The sequence below is a fragment of the Lampris incognitus genome, chromosome 19 (genome assembly GCF_029633865.1).
Source record: "Lampris incognitus isolate fLamInc1 chromosome 19, fLamInc1.hap2, whole genome shotgun sequence".
NCBI lineage: Eukaryota > Metazoa > Chordata > Actinopteri > Lampriformes > Lampridae > Lampris > Lampris incognitus.
The window spans coordinates 8,475,097-8,496,298 of NC_079229.1; the positions used below are offsets into that span (position 1 = coordinate 8,475,097).

The 21,202-nt window shown below is 49.6% G+C and overlaps 1 protein-coding gene across 2 annotated transcripts in view; it reads left to right on the top strand.

Annotated features, from left to right (window-relative positions):
- Window positions 1-21,202, top strand: part of rps6ka3b (ribosomal protein S6 kinase, polypeptide 3b) — a 53,177-nt gene extending 31,975 nt beyond the window's left edge. For both annotated transcript variants that reach the window (XM_056299794.1, XM_056299795.1), the window contains 20 exons: window positions 1,224-1,340; window positions 2,182-2,263; window positions 2,937-3,017; window positions 3,326-3,405; window positions 4,339-4,445; window positions 4,563-4,600; window positions 4,892-5,034; window positions 7,395-7,465; window positions 9,041-9,129; window positions 10,535-10,599; window positions 11,422-11,524; window positions 11,626-11,735; window positions 14,129-14,254; window positions 14,383-14,472; window positions 15,643-15,801; window positions 15,958-16,119; window positions 17,010-17,086; window positions 17,755-17,872; window positions 18,257-18,397; window positions 18,894-21,202. In XM_056299794.1, coding sequence (XP_056155769.1) covers window positions 1,224-1,340; window positions 2,182-2,263; window positions 2,937-3,017; window positions 3,326-3,405; window positions 4,339-4,445; window positions 4,563-4,600; window positions 4,892-5,034; window positions 7,395-7,465; window positions 9,041-9,129; window positions 10,535-10,599; window positions 11,422-11,524; window positions 11,626-11,735; window positions 14,129-14,254; window positions 14,383-14,472; window positions 15,643-15,801; window positions 15,958-16,119; window positions 17,010-17,086; window positions 17,755-17,872; window positions 18,257-18,397; window positions 18,894-19,016 — 2,082 coding nt within the window. In that variant the 3' untranslated portion in view covers window positions 19,017-21,202. The remainder of the gene's footprint in view (window positions 1-1,223; window positions 1,341-2,181; window positions 2,264-2,936; window positions 3,018-3,325; window positions 3,406-4,338; window positions 4,446-4,562; window positions 4,601-4,891; window positions 5,035-7,394; window positions 7,466-9,040; window positions 9,130-10,534; window positions 10,600-11,421; window positions 11,525-11,625; window positions 11,736-14,128; window positions 14,255-14,382; window positions 14,473-15,642; window positions 15,802-15,957; window positions 16,120-17,009; window positions 17,087-17,754; window positions 17,873-18,256; window positions 18,398-18,893) is intronic.

A 21,202-nucleotide genomic window follows, 5' to 3' on the forward strand; every position in this document is an offset into this window, starting at 1 on the left:
CCTGCCTGCCTGTCTGAATGTCTGCCTGCCTGCCTGTCTGTCTGCCTGCCGGCCTGTCTGAAGGTCTGCCTGTCTGTCTGTCTGAATGTCTGTCTGTTTGTCTGTCTGCCTGTCTGTCTGTCTGCCTGCCTGTCTGTCTGGATGCGTGGTTAGGTGGAGGTTAGGCGAGGCGTGTTAGTTCAGCATCAACCTGGTGACCTCCAGAGAGGGTTTGTATGGAGACGGTGGAGATGAGGCCTCTCCCAGTACTGAACCCTACCAGGGGTACGTGCTTGGCAAGCTGGACTTGGATGTAGGAACTTGCTTGCAGAACCGGGGGCCCGTAGGAAGCTCAACCTGCAGCTGGAGGTACTTCCCGGGGTTGTACAGTACCCGAGCTTCCGGGGTTTTCCGAGCTCCAAAAAAGTCTCTGCGAGTTTTCAAATCAGCATCGCTTTTCCAAAAAGGGCAACCAGCGTAAATATAGCGCATGGGAGGGTCATGCTATTGCCCCCCCCCCCGAACAGGTGCCCTGACCGACCAGAGGAGGCGCTAGTGCAGCGACCGGGACACATACCCACATCCGGCTTCCCACCCGCGGGCACAGCCAATTGTGTCTGTAAGGACGGCCAACCAAGCCGGAGGTGGCAACACGGGGATTCGAACCGGCGATCCCTGTGTTGGTAGGCGACAGAATAGACCGCTATGCTACCCGGACGCCCTGCACTGTTGATTTCTAGCCACGAGTTTTCTCAGGAATGATGTTGGTGACAAAGTAACAGTACAAAAATACAGTCAATACCGGTGTGGTGGCCTTTGCTGTCCTCCGCCGTCGCCATGAAGGTGGACGTGGTTGTGTGTCTCACGTTTGTCGAGTCTCACCGGCTGAGGCTTCCTCAGTTTGGTGGCCAGGTCAAGATCACGCCTGGCCACGTGGGACTTTCTCCGCTTCATGCGAGCTTTGTGTGTTGGGGCGGTACCTGGGCCAGCACAGATGTTGTTTCATGAGTTTACCGGAACAGACGAGTCCACTTATTGAGACACAGCCCGTCGCTGCAGCCGGTCCAGGTGCATCCGGCTCGCCCCGCTGAGCCTCGCTGTCCTGCTGCCCCGTCTGTCCCCTGTGACAGACCGTAAGACCTGACTGGCAGAGCGGGAGGCCGTCACACGGCTAACGAGGTTAGTCATGTGACACTGAATAACGTGTGTGTGTGTGTGTGTGTTTGTGTGTGTGTGTGTTACAGGATGACGGGCCAGTGAAAGAGATCAACATAACTCACCATGTGAAGGAGGGGTCCGAGAAGGCCGACCCAGGACAGTTTGAACTCCGCAAGGTCCTCGGACAAGGCTCCTTTGGCAAGGTACCCCTATGTGTGTGTGTGTGTGTGTGTGTGTGTGTGTGCGTGTGCGTGCGTGCGTGCATGCGTGTGCGCTCTTACATCCCCATGACATTTTCCCATGCTGGTGTTTGACATCACGTTGCTATGGCAACAGCAGACTGAGGGCCCCTCTTCCTGAGTCCCATCATCTTTATGAATGAACAGTCACCTGTCGGCGCTGTGTGTGTGTGTGTGTGAGTGTTTGTGTGCGTTTGTGAATTTGAAAATCAACACAACAAAGCAGCAGATGAAACTCAAACAGATGTTAATAATGTGCCGCTTCGGTTTGTACTTCCCCACGTGTGCTGGAGCAGAATGTAGACTCACACTCACCGTCAAGCATGCCCTCGAACACACATCAATGGATAGACACGTACACACAAGCACTGATTTATTTACACAATGTCTGACACACACAGAGGCATTATTGTGCACATGCACACATGTAAACACACGCAAAATTAACTGTCTACCCACACGCTTTTAAATATACCTACACTCACAATCACAATATATACAATATATACACAGTATATACACAATATATACACAATCTATACCCACACACACTTTTAAATATACCACTTGTCCCTACACTCACATTCACAATATATACAATATATATACAGTATATACACAATATATACACAATATATACCCACACACGCTTTTATAAAATATACCACTTGTCTATACACTCACATTCACCATCATAAATATATACCCACACACACAACTGTACACTGTCTTACACACTGTGTGTGTCTGTTTGTGTGTGTGTGTGTGTGTGTGTGTGTGTGTGCGTGCGCGCGTGCGTGTGCAGGTCTTCCTGGTGAAGAAGATCAAGGGACCAGATGCAGGCCAGCTGTATGCCATGAAGGTGCTGAAAAAAGCCACACTGAAAGGTACAGAGACTTTTATAATACACACACATACACACACACACACACACACACACACACACACACACACACACACACACACACACACTTATTTACACAACCCTCGAATTTACAATCAGACCCCTCATTACAAAATACAACAGCAAGCAAAAAGAGTATTCTGGAGTCACGTTAACTCATACGCCACCTGCTGGCCAGAAACAGTACAACAGGCTACTCGGTTTCTCTTTTTCTTTCTTCTTTCTTTCTTTTTCTTTCTTTCTTTCTTTCTTTCTTTCATTCTTTGTCTTTCCTTTCTTTTTCTTTCTTTTTCTTTCTTTCTTCCTTCCTTCCTTTTTTCATTCGTTCTTTTTTCTTTCTTTCTTTCTTTCTTTCTTTCTTTCTTTCTTTCTCCTTTTCCTTTCTTTCTTTCTCTTTTCTTTCTCTTTTCTTTCTTTTTTCTTTCTTTCCTGGAACAAGCCTCCCCCTTTCTGTTCCACAGTTATTTTCTTCCTCTTTCCAATGTAGTCAGTTACTCATCCTCCATCTGGGTGCCTAGTCCCTGCCAGGAGAAAGGGATGTGGGGAGGGGAGTTGGGGTTCACTTTGGGTTTTTCTTCTTTGCAAGTAGTTTATTTGTGTGTGTGTGTGTGTGTGTGTGTGTGTGTGTGTGTGTGTGTGTGTGTGTGTGTTTTCAGTGCGTGACCGGGTCAGGACTAAGATGGAGAGAGATATCTTAGTGGAGGTCAACCACCCCTTCATTGTCAAGCTGCACTATGGTGAGTCAGGTGCACAGGCTCGGCCAATCACAGCTCTCGATGACCAGCCAGCTACACCACATTAGCCAATCACAGCTCTCGTTGATGAGACATTCGTCTGCCTCTCACCAGCTACTCATTCTTTTAATACGCCATCATGACCCTGTCACAGAGTTACTTAACAATAAGGGAAGTTCTCACATTTGCTTAAAGTTTGTGCGTATTTTCTTTCTCAACATCATTATTTCACTCCCATCTTCCTCATTATTTCTCTTTCCCTTTCTCTCCTCTTTTGGTGTGGCTTCTCGTCTTTCTCTCTCTCGTCCCAGCATTCCAGACGGAGGGGAAACTCTACCTGATCCTCGACTTCCTGAGAGGAGGAGATCTCTTCACTAGACTCTCTAAGGAGGTGCGACGCTCCTCGCTTTGGCTCTTGAGTTCACGTGTCCACTGTGCAGTTTGTTTATTCATTCCAGCGGTTTGATCCCGTAATCGTTCGGCTCAGTCGTTTAGGTGTTATTGTCGGTTTCATGGTGTGTGTGTGTTTGTGACAAAGATGGAAGAATATTATCGAGTTTCATCAGAGAAGGAACATAAAAATGAATAACATGTTGGTCCGGGGAGGGCTGCAGACTACCACACGCCTCCTTCGATACATGCAGAGTCACCAGCCACTTTTCACCTGACAGTGAGGAGTTTCACCAGTAGCGCGTGGGAGGATCACGCTAGCCCCCCCCCCGAACAGGCGCCACACACACCCACATCCGGCTTCCCGCCCGCAGACACAGCCAATTGAGACTGTAGGGATTCCCAACCAAGCCGGAGGTAACACGGGGATTCGAACCGGCGATCATCCCCGTGTTGATAGGCAGCGGAGTAGACCGCCATGCCACCCGGACGCCCCCTTAATACACTTTTTCTGACTTCAAACATGCTCCTCAAAGTTCCCGTGTGTATCTGTGTAGCAGGTTATCAATCAATAAACTGAGTATTAGATTATTATTTTATAATTATGATTCATTATAAGGTTATTAGACACAGGCAGGTTACTAGGGCGATACCAGAGTCCTCATTAGTCTCATTAAAGAACGTCTTCAAGGTTAAAATGGCTTTGAAGCCAAGCTGATACCAACGGACCATGTTGCTTTGCAGCGACACGCAAACACAAATGTACAACAACAAAAGGAGGCAACAGGAAAGGTTGGCACGGCAACGGAACGCACAGCCAGCTGTCAGCACAGCTGCACCCGTGTCCCATCACACGGCTGAAACTATCTGCTGTAGAAGAAGAACTGATGTAGCCATCTGTGTGTGTGTGTGTGTGTGTGTGTGTGTGGTCCAGGTGATGTTTACAGAGGAGGATGTGAAGTTCTACCTGGCAGAGCTCGCTCTGGCCCTGGACCACCTGCACAGCCTGGGAATAATCTACAGAGACCTCAAACCAGAAAAGTACACACACCCACACACACGTGCACACACCAGCAGTTATGCACACACGCTCACAGACACACACAGGAAATTATGGTATCTCTTTCTTTTAACACAAAACCATGTCTGCCGTTTCAGCATTCTGCTAGACGAAGAAGGACACATTAAGCTAACCGGTGGGTAACACTACACCCTGTGTGTGTGTGTGTGTGTGTGTGTGTGTGTGTGTGTGTGTGTGTGTGTGTGTGTGTGTGTGTGTGTGTGTGTGTGTGTGTGTGTGTGTGTGTGTGTGTGTGTGTGTGTGTGTGTGTGTGTGTGTGCAGTCTTTCATTTGTCATTTTTACTGACTTCAGAAAACTAGAAACTTTATTTAGTCTATTTTTGTCATAAATTACACCACAACAAATATTTTCTTCGTTGGTGTTTGCTTGTGTGTGTGTGTGTGTGTGTGTGTGTTTATACTTCAGATTTCGGCCTCAGTAAGGAATCGATAGACCACGAGAACAAGGCGTACTCCTTCTGTGGTACAGTGGAGTACATGGCCCCGGAGGTCGTCAACAGACGAGGACACACGCACAGCGCCGACTGGTGGTCGTACGGCGTGCTCATGGTGAGGGGACACGGCACGGCGGCGCCGTGTGGTGGCGTGACGAGACCAAGTTGTTAAAACGTTACCAAGTCCTACATTTTTCCACTTTTCAGCAGTCTTTTTTTGGGCCCCCCCCCCCTTTCTCCCCAATTGTACCTGGCCATGCCAATCCGGGGGGGGGGGGCTGCAGACTACCACATGCCTCCTCCGATACATGTGGAGTCACCAGCTGCTTCATTTCACCTGACAGTAGGATCATACTATTCCCCCCAGTTCCCCCTCCCCCCCGAACAGGCGTCCCGACTGACCAGAGGAGGTGCTAGTGCAGCGATCAGGACACATACCCACACATACCCACACATACCCACATCTGGCTTCCCACCTGTAGACACAGTCAATTGTGTCTGTAGGGGCGCCCGACCAAGCAGGAGGTAACACGGGGATTCGAACTGCCCCAACACCCCAGCAGTCTTTTATAATCACCAGTCGTCTGTACTTCCTGTTATTTAAGCGCTCTTCAAAAGCGAAAAACCAGAGTTAAATCTTAATTTTCTGGATCTATTATAATATTAATAATAATGATAATCATCATCATCATTTATATAATGCTTTTCTAGACACCAAAACCGCTTCACAGTGAAGGGGGTAACTCACTTCAACCACCACCAATGTGCAGCACCACCTGGGTAATGCAGGCAGCCATTTTGCACCAGAACGCTCACCACACATCATTTTGAGGTGGAGAGGGAGGAATCATTGAGCCAGTTACATGGGGGGATGATTAGGTGGCCAGGTGGAGAGAGCCGGGTTGGGAATTTTGCCAGGACACTGGGGGACCCCCTACTCTTTGTGATAAGTGCCATGGGATCTTTAATGACCACAGTAATTCAGGACCTCGGTTTAACGTCTCACCTGAAGGACGGCATCTCCTACAGCACAGTGTCCCCGTCACTGCACTGGGGCGTTGGGATTTGACATTTGTTGTTTTTATTAGGACCATAGGTAAGACTGCCCCCTACTGGCCCACCAACACCACTTCCGGCAGCAACTCAGTTTTCCCGGGAGGTCTCCCATGCAAGTACTAGCCAAGCCCACACCTGCTTAGCGTCCGTCATTTGGCAGAGCCAGGGTACATGTTGGTATGGCTGCTGGCGTTTGTGCTGTGCTTCTTTCTCCATTCAAACTGAACAGCTCGTGGGTGTCCGGGTGGCATGGTGGTCTATTCCGTTGCCTACCAATGCGGGGATCGGCGGTTCGAGTCCCTGTATTACCTCCGGCTTGGTCGGGCATCTCTACAAACACAATTGGCCGTGTCTGTGGTCGGGAAGCCGGATGTGAGTATGTGTCCTGGTCACTGCACTAGCGCCTCCTCTGGTCGGTCGGGGTGCCTGTTCAGGTGGGGGGACTGGGGGAAATAGTGTGATCCTTCCACATGCTATGTTCCCCTGGTGAAACTCCTCTGTCAGGTGAAAAGAAGCGGCTGGCGACTCCATGTGTATCGGAGGAGGCGTGTGGTAGTCTGCAGCCCTCCCCGGATCGGCAGAGGGGGTGGAACAGCGACCGGGATGGCTCGGAAGAGTGGGGCAATTGGCTGGATACAGTTAGGGAGAAAAAGGGAGAAAGAATTGAACCGTGGCTCGATCGGAAAACAGTCGGTTGTTCGCCACAGCGTGTATCACTTCATCCAGCTCCCTTCATCCATTTTAAAACCGTGCAGAGGTTTGTTTGCTGGCAGACGGACAGGAACACAGACAGGAACCCTGCATGAGACATGACCAGCTTTACTTGTCCTGTTGCAGGTCAGATCGGTCTTAATTACACTGATTTTTCTGAAAACAGACATGGTAGGACGTCGTTTCCGGGGTCTCAAACGAGCGGCTGATTTCATTCATGTCCAGTTTTGACATAACATCTGGGCCCACTTCTGACTGACTTGTTTAGTCTGTAGTTTTTTCTCTGACACAGGACCGGCAATATGGGAAGTAGCGCAGACTGGATTTCCCAGCACACTCGCATCACTTCTTGCTGCTCAGTCGGTCCCAGACCAGGCAGATCCTGACTGCTTATAAACAGCACTTGTACGAGAAACGTTGACAAGCTTCGCCTCCTGCTGGAGAAACGTGAAAACCCGATTTATTTTACGCCGCGTCGCGTCTTTATCGATATTTGTGGTGTTTTGGAGTCAGTCCCATTTTTTTTTTAGCAATTCAGGCTCATTTGCAATTTATGAAGTTGCACACAACTAACTTGATGGAAGCACAACTGTCTATAAGGTTTACGTTGGCGGCGGGGTGATGGGGGCAGTAGCAGCCCAGTAGAGGGGTGTCAGTAAGGAGAGAAGTCTGACTGTGTCTGTGTTGCGCTCTCTTTCTCTCTTTCAGTTTGAAATGCTGACAGGAACGTTGCCATTTCAAGGAAAGGACCGGAAAGAAACCATGACCATGATTCTGAAGTGAGTCACTGATACCCCTCTCCACGCTGCGAGCCCACTGATACCCCTCTCCACGCTGCGAGCCCACTGATACCCCTCTGCACATTGCGAGCCCACTGATACCCCTCTGCACACTGCGAGCCCACTGATACCCCTCTGCACACTGCGAGCCCACTGATACCCCTCTGCACACTGCGAGCCCACTGATACCTGTCTGCACACTGTGAGCCCACTGATACCCCTCTGCACACTGCGAGCCCACTGATACCCCTCTGCACACTGTGAGCCCACTGATACCTGTCTGCACACTGCGAGCCCACTGATACCCCTCTGCACACTGCGAGCCCACTGATACCCCTCTGCACACTGCGAGCCCACTGATACCCCTCTGCACGCTGCGAGCCCACTGATACCCCTCTGCACGCTGTGAGCCCACTGATACCTGTCTGCACACTGCGAGCCCACTGATACCCCTCTGCACACTGCGAGCCCACTGATACTGCAAGCACACTGCGAGCCCACTGATACCCCTCTGCACACTGCGAGCCACACCATCACTCAGCTACTTACGTTACAGCTCCCAACTCTGTGTGTGTGTGTGTGTGTGTGTGTGTGTGTGTGTGTGTGTGTGTGTGTGTGTGTGTGTGTGTGTGAGAGAGTGCATGCATGCATGTGAGAGAGAGAGAGAGAGAGAGAGCATGCATGTGTGCACGGTTGTGTGCTGAGGGCCCCCCTTCCCCAGATGAGAGGGGGCGATCTCTGTTAGAGATAAGGTGCCGCAATCAGACAGAGGAGAGATAAGAGAAATGCGCTGATAGTTCAACACACACACACACACATATCTATCTATCTAGTATATATGTGTATGTGTGTGTGTGTGTGTGGTGAGAGAGAGATACCCTAAATATGGCGTGGTCAGACAAGAAGAGAAGAAGTATCATAGACATTATCAGTCTTGTTTTCCTTTTGTGTTCTCTCGCTATCTGTTGTTCACTCTCTCCTTCACTTGGTTGTCATCTCTCCCCCTCCCTCTTTTCCTCTCTCTCTCTCGCTCTCTGTATCAGCAAAACGCTGATCTGAGTTTCTGTGAAATGCTGAGTTTGTTTCCTGTGTGTGTGTGTGTGTGTGTGCATGAGGTAGTGCATACAGATACACAACATGGATATTTGATGACTGCTGCAGAAGACTGGGGGTAATGATATTCTGTCATGATTGGTATTTTTATAAATCTCTCTTTCTCCTTCACTATCTCGCTCTGTCTCTCCCTCTCTTTCTGTCTCTCGCTCTCTGCCTGTCTCTCTCTCTCACTCTCTGTCTCTCTCTGTCTGTCGCTCTCTGCCTCTGTCTCTCTCGCTCTCTGTCTGTCTGTCTCTCGCTCTCTGCCTCTGTCTCTCTGTCTCTCTCGCTCTGTCTCTCTCTCTCTCCCTGTCTCACTCTCTTGCTCTCTGCCTCTCGCTCTCTCTCTGTCTCTCGCTCTCTCTCTCTCTCTCTCTCTCTCTCTCTCTCTCTCTCTCTCTCTCTCTCTCTCTCTCTCTCTCTCTCTCTCTCTCTCTCTCTCTCTCTCTCTCTCGTTCTCCCCCTCTCCCCCTCTCTCAGGGCCAAGTTGGGGATGCCACAGTTCCTCAGTTCAGAAGCTCAGAGTCTCCTCAGGAATCTTTTCAAACGCAACCCTTCCAACAGACTAGGTAACACTGTCCCCGATACACAAACACAAAAAGTGATGTAGTCATGACAACCTGGAGCCCCTCCTGCTCGTACATCACAGGATGAGTCGGGTCTAAAAGGCAAAAGAAAGCATAAATTGAGCAAATTTCCAGTGTTCTCATTCCAAAATGGTTTCTACCCAGTTCGGGGGGGGGGGGGGGGCCAGGTGTCACCTTCGTATTTGTGAGAAACGAACGAATGATTTCAGTCTGTAATACCTGACTGTTGTTTAAATCCAGTATGCCTCCAGAAACCTCATACCATGAAGAATGATGAAGGCTAAGATTACTGTTAGTAAAGTCATTCCTCAGAAACAAATGGGGGGAACATTTATTTTGGCGTTAAACTCTTTTTATAAACAGCGGCTGGAATAAAGACAGGAAACGGCACAGTTAAACAGGACACAACAGGAAGTGACTTGTCCATAACTTGTTCCAAAGGAAGCAAGTGGCCTGTGCCTAAACCGCAGGTGCATCAGGCACAAAATCATTTAATGAGGTGCAAAATTAGCTAAATTAATTCATGTTGTAAAGCGAACACGTGTTAATTGTTGTGACTGAGTGGATTGTGTTGGATTGTTAATCAGCTGTAGTTTGAATTCCATGTTAAACTAGCAGAGGTGCCCGTCGTTGCCTGGGGAAAATGTTCTCACCAAAACAACCAACACAATGTGATCTTAACGATATAATCGATGATAAAATATAGGACAATTTATGATATGATACATGTGATAAACGAATGTCGAATACACGAATCTTATTAACGAAAATTATCAACTGTCATAATTTTCCAAGCTTCGTTGCCAATCTGTGTATTAATCGCTCAGTGCTCAAGCGCATCAGGGTAAACCACGTTGCGTGTCTTACTATTTGGCGCTAGGATAGAAATCTTTTCTGCACTACCACTACCACTTCTGGGGACAGCTACATACAACTGGCCGTGTGAGAAACTTGGAGCAGAAAGATTTACTCCAATCGTTTTAAGTCTGTCCTTGGGCTTTGTTGATGGTCATTGCAAGACATGGCCTGCAGGGAAACTGAAGTCTGCAAAACTGGAAGGGCAGCTCACTGCCGCCACTGCAGATCGCCACAAAATAAACTCAATTTCGCAAATAAATCAAAATTTTTTACTTGGTTTTTGAAATATTTTCCGAACTGCGCAATCCTTGGAAAGTGCTGATTCTAAAGATACCTTTCTTTTTGTTCTACAATGAGTATTTCTGGAGTTTTATGTGAACATACAAACATACAGTCTCGCTTTATATATAGATATGAGCAGCGGCAGAGATTACTAGCATAGACAGCTAATAAGTTAGCACGTAGGAGTGCATTGTGTTGGACAGCTTTGTGTGTGTGTGTGTGTGTGTGTGTGTGTGTGTGTGTGTAGGAGCGGGACCAGACGGCGTGGAGGAGATCAAGAGACATCATTTCTACAACACCATTGACTGGAATGTCAGTTCCTCTCCATCTCTGTTACATCAATTCAGTTTACTCAGCTCTGCTGGCACAGCACGTAGCTTTCTCTCTCACTCTCTGTGATCAAGGGTTTCTCTCTTTTTCTCTCTTTCCATCCTTCTCTCTCTCTGTTTCTCACTGTTAGCACCTCTTTTCCATGCTCTCTGTCTGCATCAACTTTCCTGTCGAACGTTTGTATGAGGCGTCCAAGTAGTGTGGCGGTCTATTCCGTTGCCTACTAACACGGGGATCCAGGTTCGAATCCCCGTGTTACCTCTGGCTCGGTCGGGCATCCCTACAGACACAATTGGCCGTGTCTGCAGGTGAGAAGCCGGATGTGGGTGGGTATGTGTCCTGGTCGCTGCACTAGTGCCTCCTCTGGTTGGTCAGGGTGCCTATTCGGGGAGGGGGGGGGGACTGGGAGAAAATAGTGTGATCCTCCCACGCGCTATATCCCCTTGGTGAAACTCCTCACTGTTAGGTGAAAAGAAGCAGCTGGCGACTCCACATGTATCGGGGCAAGTATGTGGTAGTCTGCAGCCCTCCCCGAATCAGCAGACAGGGTGGAGCAGTGACCGGGACGGCTTGGAAGAGTGGGGTAATTGGCCGGATACAATTGGGAAGGATTCCTTGGGACAAACCTGCTTGCCTAAAGTGCTTTAGAAAAGAAGTTGGATGTTGTATTTCAGTGGGGGAGGGTGTATATAGTAGGTGCTGCAGTGTATTTCAGTGGGTGAGGGTGTGTATAGGTGCTGCAGTGGCAGATGAGGAATTTGTCTGATGTTCTCTCTCTTCTCTCTTTCCCCTCTCCTCCCACAGAAGCTGTACCGTAGAGAGATTCATCCTCCGTTTAAACCGGCTGCAGGGCGACCCGACGACACGTTCCATTTCGATCCAGAGTTCACAGCTAAAACTCCCAGAGGTACAGACACAGTATTGCCTCCCCCCGCCACAGTTACAGCCAGACTGGGACATGCTTTCATCCAATAGTGATGTCTAACTGCTGTGTGTGTGTATTTTCAGACTCTCCAGGGGTACCTCCCAGTGCCAATGCCCATCAGCTGTTCAGAGGCTTCAGTTTTGTGGCCATAACAGAGGAAGAGACACAGCCACAACCCAATACTATTGTACAGGTACACACAAACACACACACACACATATACACACAAACACACACTGCTGATTGAGTTGGGTTGAAGAGAGGGGTTTGAAAACATACACATACACACAAACATTTTTTATTCATATGTATATATATATATACACTGCCCTGTGATGGACTGGCGGCCTGTCCAGGGTGTCTCCCTGCCTGCCGCCCAGTGACTGCTGGGATAGGCTCCAGCATCCCATGACCTGAATTCAGATAAGTGGCTTGGATAATGGATGGATGGATATACACTTATTTTGCGGGGGGGTGTTTGGAATTTCCCCCTTTTTCTCCCCAATTGTATCCGGACAATTACCCCACCCTGAGCCATCCTGGTCACTGCTCCACCCGCTTTGCCGATCCAGGGAGGGCTGCAGACTACCACATGTCTCCTCCGATAGATGTGGAGTCGCCAGCCGCTTCTTTTCACCTGACAATGAGGAGTTTCACCAGGGGGACTTAGCGCGTGGGAGGATCACATTATTCCCTCCAGTTCCCCCCTGAACAGGCGCCCCAACCGACCAGAGGAGGTGCTAGTGCAGCGACCAGGACACACACCCACCTACATCCGGCTTCCCACCCACAGACACGTCCAATTGTGTCTGTAGGACACCCGACCAAGCCGAAGGTAACATGGGGATTCGAACCACCGATCCCTGTGTTGGTAGGCAACAGAATAGACTGTCACACTACCCGGACGCCCTATATATCCACTGTTTAATTATCCCCCCTCCATCAGCTTCCTCTATCAAGATTTCACCAGTCAGCACTGTGCTTGCATCACACTCGTGCATACTCACCTATGCATGCTTATTAGATACTGGTCTCATGACTACAACAAGAGCACATTGATGCCACACAGCTTTGCCAAACTCCATGGCTCATCGCTTCAAATGGCGGCAGGTGGGGCCGGTGGAGCAACGGCCAGCCCCGTTTCTTTTCTTTAGGGCAGCGACAGCACAAAACATCCCTCACTCGTCTTTATCCATGGTGACAGTGGGTCGGCGTGACGTTAGTGAACTTCTTTTCATCCTGGTTTTTGTCGAATGAAAATGAGCCGGAACGCCAACGTCCAGCTCCACCATCACACAGACATTTACAGACACCCTGACAAGCACACTGATACACACAAACATCTGTTCATTCACACACACATGTACAAGTCAAGTCAATTTTATTTGTATAGCCCAATATCACAAATTATAAATTTGCCTCAAGGGGCGTCACAGCAACACAACATCCTGTCCTTAGACCCTCGCATCGGATAAGGAACAACTCCCAAAAAAAACCTTTAACAGGGAGAAAAACTAGGAAGAAACCTCAGGGAGAGCAACAGAGGAGGGATCTCTCTCCCAAGACGCACAACATGCAATGGATGTTGTGTTTACACAATTTACACAATACAATATTGAAAGAGGATAACAGTTATAATGGAATTATAAGATATATGAAGAATATGATGAGGAGGATGCCAAGCAGTGTCCAGGTGCCACCAGAACAGCCCAGGACCCGAGCCACATGACCACCATCACCATGTAGCCCTGATAAGAGGACAGACTACACATACACACAGGGAGACTCACATCACATCATTCACACACACACAGGAGAAGAGAAAGGAGAAGACATCATTCAGAGAGAGAGAAAAGAAAAGTGAGAGAGGAGAACAGTTGCAATAGTCAATAATCTATACTCTATAACGTATACGCTATAATCTATACTCTATAACATATACTCTATAATCTATACTCTATAATGTATACTCTATAATCTATACGCTATAATCTATACACTATAACGTATACTCTATAATCTAGAATAGTACACTATAATCTGTACTCTAACGTATACTCTATAATCTATATACTATAAGACATACTCTATATACTATAATCTATACTCTATATATACACTATAGAATCTACTCTATAATCTATACAATATAATCTATACTCTATAATCTATACTCTAGAACCTCGTCAGCAGAATGGTGGTTGGTAAATTAATTGAGACAGAAACTGACCCACCATGTAGTACAGGTTGTGAAGTACTCAGTTCAAAGGCAAATCAAGACCCCTCCTCTTCGTGTCGGGGTCCTGCGTCACCCTGAAGGGGTTTATTTTGCCATAAGGACCGGCTCACTGTACATTACCCAGGTTCCCCTCAGGGATGAATAAAGTATTCTGATTATCCTTTACATATAAAATGGCCGGGCGTTTCTGACTATTCTACCCTCATCTTCATCATGATGGTGTGTGTGTCTGTCTTTGTGTCTGGATGTTTGCATTTGTCCATCTAATCTGTCTTTCTAACTGTGTGTGTGTGTGTGTGTGTGTGTGTGTGTGTGTGTGTGTGTGTCCTCTCTGTGTGCACATGTAGCAGCGGCACAGGAGTACGTCTCAGTTCTCAGACACCTACGAGATAAAGGAGGACATTGGTGTGGGCTCCTACTCCATCTGTAAACGCTGCGTGCACAAAGGAACCGGCATGGAGTACGCGGTCAAGGTAGCGCACACGCACACACGCCGCGGGCACGGGCGCCAACACGGCCGCCGGTTTCACCTCCCGTTCGTGGCGGACGAGGAAACTCTTGTGTCGTGTCCGTAACCGCGCCGTGTGTCTTACGTTTGCAGATCATCAATAAGGTGAAGCGGGACCCGACGGAGGAGGTGGAGATTCTGCTGAGATACGGGCAGCACCCGAACATCATCACCCTCAAAGACGTGAGTCACACTCGGGGTCTGCTGATACCTCTCTCTCTCGGGGCAGTTTGAGCCTTGTCTTGTTAAAAGGACAGAGAGAGAAATGGAAGGTGGCGGATTGAGAGACAGAGGGGTGACGTGGTTTAAGGCAGTGCCGCATGATTCATGTAGTCGCGTCGCCATGGCAGCCTGTGCAGTTAGAAACCACACAAAGCTGCGTTGTAATGAAATAATAGCGTGCGTGTGTGAACGTGTCTGTGTACAGTCTGCATAGCTACGCCCATATTTGAGGGCTGACCAGTCAGTCTCTGTTTAGGCAGTGTGCTGTGTGCGGTCTATGGTCACGCGACTACCCGGTGTACTGTGTGCAGACCAGGAAGAAGGAAAAAATGGATGCCGATGATAACGAGCGGGTTAACGCTGATGAACTGGTGGCAAAAAAAAAAAACCCTGCGACCTCTGTTATACGGTGATATTTTGGATTCGAGCTCAGCGATATTGAGCGGAAAGAGGTACTGTGCATCCGGATGACGCGGCGGTCTATTCCGTTACAGACACTACTTGGCCGTGTCTGCGGGTGGGAAGCCGGATGTGGGTGTGTGTCCTGGTCACGGCACTAGCGCCTCCTCTGGTCAGTCGGGGCACCTGTTCAGGGGGGAGGGGGAACTGGGGGGGGGTTACGTGATCCTCCCACGCGCTACATCCCCCTGGTGAAACTCCTCACTGTCAGGTGAAAAGAAGCGGCTGGCGACTCCACATGTATGGGAGGAGGCACGTGGTAGTCTGCAGCCCTCCCCGGATCAGCAGAGGGGGTGGAGCAGCGACCAGGATAGCTCGGAAGGGTGGGGTAATTGGCCAATAACAATAGGGGGGGGGGGTACTGTGTAAAACAGTCGCTACATGTCGCGGCAGCACGACAACTTTGCATGATTTGTAGATGTTTGTTACATCGCCATCGCAGTGTTGTCCACACAGTAATCGCAGTGTGACTTTGTCACCACTTCCTGCAGCGCCGGTTTAAGTGTGGTGAAGTGAACCAGACCTGAGCTCAGGTCATCTCCATCAGGCCTGAGCCTGCATGGTACCTGCAATACACCCCACCTCCACCCTGTCTGGGTGTAAGTTGGCCTGGGTAGCTAAGGCTGTTTGTGTGCCGTGTGTGGGTGTGGGTGTTGGTGTTACCTGCTGTAGGTGTACGATGATGGCAGGTCGGTGTTCCTGGTGACGGAGCTGATGAAGGGGGGTGAACTGCTCGATAAGATCCTGCGGCAGAAGTTCTTCTCTGAGAGGGAGGCCAGCGCCGTGCTCTACACCATCACCAAGACGGTGGAGTACCTGCACGTACAGGGGGTACGCCGGGCTGCACGATGGGTCACACACTGACGCACACGTGCACACACACATACACACATGCATACATTGTGTGTGCTGGATGCTGTTTTGCATAAATGTGTGTGTGTGTCCCTATTCATATTTGTGTGTGTCTGTGTGTTTGTGTGTGTACAGGTGGTCCACAGAGACCTGAAGCCCAGTAATATCCTGTATGTGGATGAGAGTGGGAACGCTGAGTCCATCAGGATCTGTGACTTTGGCTTCGCCAAGCAGCTGAGGGCGGAGAACGGTCTCCTCATGACGCCGTGCTACACCGCCAACTTCGTGGCCCCTGAGGTTCGCCGCCTCGTACAACAATGCCCCTCACTTCCTCTCGCTCGCTCTCTCTCTCTCTCGTTCTCTCACTCTCTGTCTCTGCTCGCTCGCTCTCTCAATTTCAGTTCTCTCTCTCTGTCTCTCTCTTTGTCTCTCTTGCTCTCAATTTCAGTTTTCTCTCTCTCTCACTCTCTCTCTCTCTGTCTCTCTGTCTCTCACTCTGTCTCTCTTTCTGTCTCTCTTGCTCTCAATTTCAGTTCTCTCTCTCTGTCTCTCTCTTTGTCTCTCTTGCTCTCAATTTCAGTTCTCTCTCTCTGTCTCTCTCTTTGTCTCTCTTGCTCTCAATTTCAGTTCTCTCTCTCTGTCTCTCTCTTTGTCTCTCTTGCTCTCAATTTCAGTTTTCTCTCTCTCTCACTCTCTCGCTCTGTCTCTCTGTCTCTCTGTCTCTCACTCTTGCTGTCTCTCACTCTCTCGCTCTGTCTTTCACTCTTGCTGCCTCTCTCTCTGTCTCTCTTTCTGTCTCTCGCTCTTGCTGTCTCTCGCTCTCGCTGTCTGTGTGTCTCTCTCTCTCTGTGAATAGTGATTGATGTGACTTGATAAACGTCAGTGTTTCGGGGTATGCCCGCTGGACACATTTGTAATCTCAGATGGTGCTTGTTGTTGTTGTGTTTAATCTCTCTGTCACTTGGTCTGCTTGTTTCTGTTGGTGTCTGAGTTAAATGGAGGTGGGCAGAATGAAAAGAGAACACAATTAAACTGCTTTACTAAACTGCATTGAATGACAGGATACATACCAGCTCTGAACCAGCGTGCACCGCATCACATCACGCTGTGCGTGTGTGCGTGGGTGATAAGAATAGTTGAACTGAAGGTCAGACGTGTCAGGAAGCTGTTGCTGTTGTGCTCAACAGGTGCTGAAGAAGCAGGGTTACGATGCAGCCTGTGACATCTGGAGCCTGGGTGTCCTGCTGTACACCATGCTGACTGGGTGAGGCTGTGTGTGTGTCAGTGGGGGGGGCGGAGAATTTGAGAAACAGTATGATGTTTTAGCAAAATAAGCACTGATATGCGTCCGGGTGGTGTAGCGGTCTATTCCGTTGCCCACCAACACGGGGCTCGCCGGTTCGAATCCCCGCGTTACCTCCGGCTCGGTCGGGCGTCCCTACAGACACAACTGGCTGTGTTCTGCGGGTGGGAAGCCGGATGTCGGCGTGTGTCCTGGTCGCTGCACTAGCGCCTCCTCTGGTCGGTCAGGGGCGCCTATTTGGGGGGGGAGGGGGAACTGGGGGGGGGGAACCATGATCCTCCCACATACTGCGTCCCCCTGGTGAAACTCCTCACTGTCAGGTGAAAAGAAGCAGCTGGCGACTCCACATGTATGGGAGGAGGCATGTGGTAGTCTGCAGCCCTCCCCGGATCGGCAGAGGGGGTGGAGCAGCGACCGGGACGGCTCGGAAGAGCGGGGTAATTGGCCGGACACAATCGTGGAGAAAAGGAGCGGAAATCCAAAAAAAACCAAACCCTAATAAGATCCGTTGGAGTCTAGATGTGTACGTTTATTATTTGTGTTATTTTGATTTTTTTTTTCTAAAAATGTCCCTGCCTTGCCCTTCCTCCTCTCCTCTTCCTCTGCTTTCTTCTCCCTTCACTCGGCAGGTTCACCCCCTTCGCCAACGGGCCGGAGGACACGCCGGAGGAGATTCTGGCTCGGATTGGCAGCGGAAAATTCTCCCTGAGCGGAGGGTACTGGAACTCTGTGTCCACAGAGGCCAAGGTGGGAAGGACGGGCGTGTACACACACACACACACACACACACAGGCTGCCTTTGTCACACACACACACACACACACACATTCAAAAACAGGTCCCACATACTTTCACACGTTCAGCGCCTCATCTGGAGACACTGGTTTTACAGTACAGTATACTGGTCTGTCCTGTCTCGCCACCGTGTGTGTAGCAGGTAGGCTGATCCCACAGCCTCACGTACAACATGTGGGGCATCTGGGACGCTGTCGGCCAGCCTCGACTTGCTCCTCGAGGGGCAGGTTGAAGCAAATGAATCCGGTGGCTCACCTACAACATAGAGTTTTGTTTTTGTCGTTATTGTTTTGCTTGTTTGACCCTGAACTCTTGAATGACCTCTGACCCCCCTAGGACCTGGTGTCGAAGATGCTGCACGTCGACCCCCACCAGCGTCTGACCGCGGGGCTGGTGCTCCGACACCCGTGGATCATACACAGAGACCAGCTTCCCAAATACACACTCAACAGGCAGGACGCGCCGCACCTGGTTAAGGTGATACACACACACACAGTCACACACACACACACACACACAGTCACACACAGTCACACTTCCTCTCACACGTAGATTAACTCACCTACACACTTAAACACACTCTTTATTTCTTACAACCAAAGCACCGCAAGTGGCCTCTTGGATTCTGGTTTGGTGTGTGTGTGTGTGTGTGTGTGTGGGTATGTGTGTGTGTGTGTGTGTGTGTGTGTGTTTGGGGGGGGTTGTGCGTGTGTGTGTGTGGATGGATTATCTCCAAGGCTCAGCACTTTCGGTTTTTACCGATTTTCACCGAAAAATACCCAGATTTTTCACCCGGATTTTGTTTCCACGGATCCAAAAGTTGTTCCTGTTCGTGTGAGGTCATGGAACAGTGTCCTCTTGTGGCAAAATTCGGCATGGTGGATGGCTTTGAAAAATAAAAACCGAAAACGCTGAGCCTTGATTATCTCTTGATCATCTCCTGACTCTTGCTGTCTCTGTGTTTTCCCTCCAGGGTGCCATGGCAGCCACCTACTCCGCCCTCACCAGGAATGTACCACCTGTCCTGGAGCCGGTGGGCTGTTCCACTCTAGCCCAACGGAGGGGGGTGAAGAAGATCACCTCCACTGCCCTGTGACCTCATGACCTCTCACCTCCTCCTCCTCCTCCTCCCAACTCCATGCCCTGTCAACTCTTGACCTCGATCTGATTCCCGCTGGACCCCAACTCTCCCCGGGACAGACTACTGATGGACCTAATGGAACCGCTAATGCCAAATAGGAACACAACCCCCCCCCCCTCCCATTCCATACCATAATGGACAATTCCAAAATCCCTCTTGAGTGACCACCGGACAATGACACCGACAGATAGCCAAGACCTCTGGGAGGCGCTGAGTTATGTCAGCGATGAGAAATTAAACGAGAATCTGAACTTTGGCCCATTTTTAATCTGCCTATCCGGTATCCGGTCTCTCCCTGGTTCCTGCTTTGGACAATCAAGCCCCGCCTCTATGACCCAGATGCCGATGCATCAGGAAAAGAGACGTGCTGTATTTAGTCACACCCGCTGGGGCGATTTCAAATAGGAAACGTGATAATCAAAATATATGCATTTAAAGGCCTACAATCAATGTTGTTATACTGTTGTCACTGTACTGCGTCGCTGCAGATTGTGCATTTTCAACCTCAAGTAGCCTCTTTGGCCGACTGTGTTGGCAGAAGGGGGGCAGAGAAGTGCTGATGTCATCAAAGGAAGACAAAAGTCGGCTCTCTGACAGACCCTGGAAGATCGCTGGCGTACTCCGAATAAGCCCCAGTTTTTATTCTGGAGCGAGACAAACCATAACTGATCAGTTTGGGCTGGTTCACCTCTCGTCCATCAGAGGGACGGGCCGACCCGCCTCCAGATATGGCTGATGGTTATTTGTTTTTTACTGGCGCATCTTCAGTCCAAGCTTGGTGGCATCTAAAAGGCTGGGTGAGTGTGGGGTTTGAACACAAATGGCTGAAGCTGTTTTCTATGATGTACAGGAAAAAAGAACAGGTATGAGGAAACCTCCCTCCATGGTACAAAGTTGTAGTGAAGCTGAGACTCCTCACAGTCGTTTTGCTGAGAAATGTACCATCTGGGCCCAAGTGCTATGTGCGGAAACAAAGGCCGGCGTTGCACCTCCATGTTTGTTCGGCATCGCTCAGAACGGCCAACACTGGAGTTTGAAATCCTCAGAGTTGGTTTTAAGAGTGGCGTTTAACTGCAGAGTTTCCTCACATATATCTCTACACACTACATTGTGTTAAAATACACTTTTTGTCCAGCCTTTGTTTTGCTCCAGGGGACATCACCAGAACGTGTTTCCGCGATATTTCATCAGCCGCGTTTGGACTCGAGATGCACATAAATACAGACGGAAACAACAACAACGACGAATAAGTCCGTGGCTCGTCGAGGCCCTTCGGGGTTCGACAGCAGCCGAGCCGAGCAACACAGAGAGACGGGGGTGGTGGTCCTGTGACGAAATGGTGGAATTCTTCCCAGGCAGCTGACGCAAAAAGTCGGATTTTAACCTCGGAGGGAAACTGAACGGAGAGAACTTCCTGCTTCCACAAGCGCTGGTCTGAAAACTGTCAGCACAAAACTTCTGCCTCTTACTGCCAGACAGCAACAACACAAAACTGATCCTGAATCAGTGTAAAGCACTGATGGTGTGCGTGTGTGCATGTGTGCGTGCGTGCGTGCGTGACAGGAAACTGGATTGTAAATATGCGCTTAGCAACTCAGGTTTCCGCGAAAGTTAAAAGACAATGCGTTTTCTATAGGAGAGCAACATTAAGCACACAGATGGGTTTTGGGAGGCGAGTGGGATCGCTGGACGCTCTTTGTCAGAGAGGTCCTACCTAAAAACACAGGCTGTACATCCACAGGGGGGATAATAAACCTTAAATTCCTTGTTCGGGATGTCCAGAATCTATCATTTGTGTTCTCACTTTGTGAAGCTACAATCCTGAAGATTGACGTGCTGCGTGACTTGCTGCCACCTGCACGCAGGTGGCAGCAAGTCCGCTATTGGCAGCAGTAACGGTAACCGGCGTGGCCTTTGACCGCCACGAGCCAAGGATCCACTGGAAATGAAACGGCCATAACTGCTGCTCCGGCAGCGCCTTCCTCACCGCCGAACTCTCAAACAAAACGGGTTTTAGCTGTTGATTGTAAAGGAGCTGTTGGGGAAGAGGTCTTCCAATAGTTCTCCACCGTATCTTCTCGTCAGCCCCAACTTCTTGAAGCTTTCGGCTACCTCCTTTCTCCCCCCCTTCGTATTTGGCT